Source organism: Octopus sinensis, linkage group LG26, assembly GCF_006345805.1.
Source record: "Octopus sinensis linkage group LG26, ASM634580v1, whole genome shotgun sequence".
NCBI classification, from domain to species: Eukaryota; Metazoa; Mollusca; class Cephalopoda; order Octopoda; family Octopodidae; genus Octopus; species Octopus sinensis.
The window spans coordinates 2,252,958-2,258,330 of record NC_043022.1 but is presented as its reverse complement, the minus strand read 5'-3'; the positions used below and the strand labels follow the sequence as shown (position 1 = coordinate 2,258,330).

Genomic DNA, 5,373 nt, shown 5'->3' with positions numbered 1-5,373 from the left:
ACACACACATACACATATATATATATTTATATAAAGCTGACCCCTTGAAACCCTGTTAGCAGACGTTATTAGGGAGTCTGCTGTTTCAGTTAATGTTGTTTCAGTCACTGAAATACGGTTGAAATATATTAATTTAGAGTAGTTTTAGTGAAAAAGGTGGGAGATTTCACACAAAAGTCAGACGGCAGTATTAACAGAAGGAAGAAAATAGATTCAAACACCTTACAAACGATCTATCTATCTATATATATATATATATATATACATATATATATATAGTGTATGTTATGTACTTTTATTTCATACATGTTATACTGTAGTATATATATATATATATAAAACGGTACACAGTATAACACAGTGTGTGTATGTATATAGACATAATTTACACATATTGGAAATACACTATAATTGGTATATAATTTCTCTATACAGTGTATAAAATAGACGATGCATTATATATAGTATACACCACATACTAACGCATAAACAAAACCCATATTTTATATTATATACACTACTATACACTTTTGCATATAATTATACTCCAGAAATTGTACACAATACATAGTATATTATACTATACACACTTCTTAAATTGCACACATCGGTATATAATATACTACAGAGCATAATGCTCTTTAATATACACTATGTGTATATATACAGTACATGTAATATATAATTCTTCTGTAGGATGTATAAAATATAATATACTATATATATATATATAGCAGGCAAACAGGAACCAGACGAATTCTACGTTATGTACCTATTTACGCTGTTATATAGTATATACACGCTTTAACTCATATACTGGTGTATAATACTCTCTTTCTCTCTTCTAGGCTCCACATATTTGTACAATAAATACTTCTATATGTGGTATATAACTCTCTATGTGGTATATAAAATAAACAATACATTATAGAAATATAACACACACACAAGTCTATATATACATATATACACACACAAGTATCTATCTATATATATATATATATATACATACACAGACACACAAGTCTCTCTCTCTCTCTCTCTATATATATATATATACATATATACACACACACAAGTATCTATATATATATATATATATACATACACAGACACACAAGTCTATATATATATATACACACACACACTATGCATCCTTTATAAATTATACACTATACATGGTGGATAATTTCCTCTAAGTATTTACATTAACACACTATATACACATTAATATATACCTCATACCAACACAAACAAGAGCCATATATACTTACATAAGCACCACAAGGTTATATACAACAGTGTATAATGCACATATAGTGTACAATACATATATATCCATTATATACCCTATGCATTTATATAACACTACGTGGTGTATATAAAGTACACTTCACATGATTTATATACACCACACACTAAGATACAAAAAAGAACTACATATACACCCTATAAATTATACACTAAAAGTGTTTATTACTGTCTATATACAGAGTATATACAGTATATATAATTCTCTATGCAGAGTATAAAATACTATATACACAATACACTCACCAAGAAGAACCATATACACTCTACAGTGTATAAAGTACACTTTCTGTATGTGTATGTACATGCATATATATATATACACATATACGTACACTATACTCATTTGTATACCACTATATATGTAGTATATAATTCTCCATACAATGTATAAACACTATATACATTATATAATTATATACACTACACACATAATATATATACACATTCTACATTAGTGTATAATACTCCATCTATATATACATTATATATGTAGTATATAATTCTCCATACAATGTATAAACACTATATACATTATATAATTATATACACTACACACATAATATATATACACATTCTACATTAGTGTATAATACTCCATCTATATATACATTATATATGTAGTATATAATTCTCCATACAATGTATAAACACTATATACATTATATAATTATATACACTACACACATAATATATATACACATTCTACATTAGTGTATAATACTCCATCTATATATACATTATATATGTAGTATATAATTCTCCATACAATGTATAAACACTATATACATTATATAATTATATACACTACACACATAATATATATACACATTCTACATTAGTGTATAATACTCCATCTATATATACATTATATATGTAGTATATAATTCTCCATACAATGTATAAATACTATATACATTATATACACTACACCATACATAATATATATACACATTCTACATTAGTGTATAATACTCCATCTATATATACATTATATATGTAGTATATAATTCTCCATACAATGTATAAATACTATATACATTATATACACTACACCATACATAATATATATACACATTCTACATTAGTGTATAATACTCCATCTATATATACATTATATATGTGTATATATATATATATATATACGTACACTATATATGTAGTATATAATTCTCCATACAATGTATAAATACTATATACATTATATAATTATATACACTATATCACACATAATATATATATATACACTCTACATTAGTGTATAATACTCCATCTATATATACATTATACATTCTAGGCAGTGTACTAGCTACACTGTGTATAAAACTCACTAATATACACCACACTGACACAAGAACGATACACGATGTATATAATAGTGTATAATTCCTTAAGGGTTATATAAAATATACACTTTAATACAGATATTTGTATATACACACTACATCAGACAGAACCACAGGAGAGAGACAGAGACAATGTTGTAAACCAGTCAGACCACGATTTTTATATTTGAAAGTATATAAAAGTGTAGATATATATATATATAATATATATATATATATATATATCTGTGTGTGTGTATCTTTCTCTTTTTTCTTGTTTCAGTCATTTCGACTGCGGCCATGCTGGAGCACCGCCTTTTAGTCGAGCAACTCGACCCCAGGACTTATTCTTTGTAAGCCCAGTACTTATTCTATCGGTCTCTTTTGCCGATGAACCGCTAAGTAACGGGGGACATAAACACACCAGCATCGGTTGTCAAGCAATGCTAGGGGGACAAACACACACACATACATATATATATATACATATATACGACAGGCTTCTTTCAGTTTCCGTCTACCAAATCCACTCACAAGGCATTGGTCGGCCCGGGGCTATAGCAGAAGACACTTGCCCAAGGTGCCACGCAGTGGGACTGAACCCGGAACCATGTGGTTGGTTAGCAAGCTACTTACCACACAGCCACTCCTGCGCCTATATATATATAATATATATATATATGTATATATATATATATCTGTGTGTGTGTATCTTTCTCTTTTTTCTTGTTTCAGTCATTTCGACTGCGGCCATGCTGGAGCACCGCCTTTTAGTCGAGCAACTCGACCCCGGGACTTATTCTTTTTGTAAGCCCAGTACTTATTCTATCGGTCTCTTTTGCCGATGAACCGCTAAGTAACGGGGGACATAAACACACCAGCATCGGTTGTCAAGCAATGCTAGGGGGACAAACACACACACACACACATATATATATATATATATATATATATACATATATACGACAGGCTTCTTTCAGTTTCCGTCTACCAAATCCACTCACAAGGCATTGGTCGGCCCGGGGCTATAGCAGAAGACACTTGCCCAAGGTGCCACACAGTGGGACTGAACCCGGAACCATGTGGTTGGTTAGCAAGCTACTTACCACACAGCCACTCCTGCGCCTATATATATATAAATATATATTAATTCATAAGCTTCATGCTGTCGCGGTTATAATGTATTTTGTTTGTGTAATTAATTATAAAAGGTTTAATGAGAGAGAGAAGAAAGCAGAGACCATCGATGGCGATGTCTCGAGATGTTGGAGGTGTTTTCGGTTTATTGTTGGCGGCCAACCCCGGGGGGGGGGGGAGAAAAATACAACAATAACAACATAAAGGGCACTACTTGAGAACAGTGGTCCCGGTGCGCGCACTCGCGTGGTCGCGCATCCGCGCTGGCTAGACGTGACTAGTCGATCCTCACTTCTTTGTGTTTTTGTGTTATTTTACTTTGTTTAACAAAAATTATTCACTTTGTGTAAAAATACCAAAAAAAAAATTATTTATTTTGTGTAAAAAAAAAAAAAATTACTTATTTTGTGTTTTATTTATACTAGGTTGTCTTTGTAGGATCGATCGACTAGTCATGACTGGCTGGCGCGCGCGCGCGGATGCGAGTGCGCGCACCGGGACCGCCGTTTCTCGAGTAGAACCCAACACAAATGTGTAAACAACGGGACGACGTCGAGGTCTTCTTATAAAAACGATGGAAGGAGATTCGAAAATTACTGTTAGTGTTAATATTATTCGTGTTGCTGTTGTTGTTGGCTGGTTTGTGTCTCGCCTGGCTTTTTTAAAAATAGATGAAGCCTTCTCCCTTCTTCTTTCAGCAATTTCGGGGAAGAAGCAGCAAAAAAAGCAGATAAAACTTGCATCATCCATCAATTGAACAAACCTCACCCCATCGTCATACATTTTTTTTCCTTCCTTTGGCGTGTGTAATTAATATTAAAGGCTTAAAAGGCTGAAAGAGAGAAGAAAGAACAACAGGATGGCCATGGAGCGACGACGAGGCTTTCGTAAAGATGTTGGCCGCCGTGTTTAGACGATCGTGGCGGCCGACACGAGGAAGGAAATGCAATAATGATAACACAAAGGTGTAAACAACGGGACGATGAGGTGTATAATGCGATGGAGGAGGCTTGGAGAATTATTATTAGTGTTATTATTATTGTTGGCCAGCATCGACTGGCTTCTCTCGTTTAAAAATAGATGAAAAGACTAGGATCTAGGTCAAACTTGTGACCAGAAATGTACGGAGAAATGGACGTCGTTGGTTCCAAATGAATAGATTGTCCGATAGAAGAGAGGTTGGCGAAGATTTCTCAGTGAAATTCGTTTGCTTAAAAATAGGAGAAATATGTTAAAACTCACCTTTCACTATGCGGTCGACCTGACATATTTTGGACGAACGTACGAGTCCGCCATCATAATGACGTCAGGGTTGCCGACCAATAAAATGTGAAAGGATTTATTATTAATTAATAATAATGAAGGTTTAAATTGAGGAAATATGGTTAATTAAATATAGCAATAATATTTATGGAATTAAAATTAATATTTAAAATGATTATTATAATTATTTATTATCGGTGAGGAAGAAAAGGAAATGTGGGAATGGGAAGGAGTGGATGTACTTCCGAGACGTTCGTTTCTCCATTCGCTGCCGACTTAGCAACATTTTTATTATTATCATTAATGTAATAAAATTTGTAAGAAGTTGAGTTATCTA

The 5,373-nt window shown here is 32.5% G+C and overlaps 1 protein-coding gene across 13 annotated transcripts in view; it reads right to left on the bottom strand.

Annotated features, from left to right (window-relative positions):
- LOC115224827 (nuclear receptor corepressor 1) overlaps positions 1 to 5,089 on the bottom strand; it is a 264,736-nt gene extending 259,647 nt beyond the window's left edge. For all 13 annotated transcript variants that reach the window (XM_036513601.1, XM_036513610.1, XM_029795755.2 and 10 more), the window contains exon 1: positions 5,016 to 5,089. In XM_036513601.1, coding sequence (XP_036369494.1) covers positions 5,016 to 5,041 — 26 coding nt within the window. In that variant the 5' untranslated portion in view covers positions 5,042 to 5,089. The remainder of the gene's footprint in view (positions 1 to 5,015) is intronic.
- Between the last annotated feature and the right edge of the window lie 284 nt (positions 5,090 to 5,373).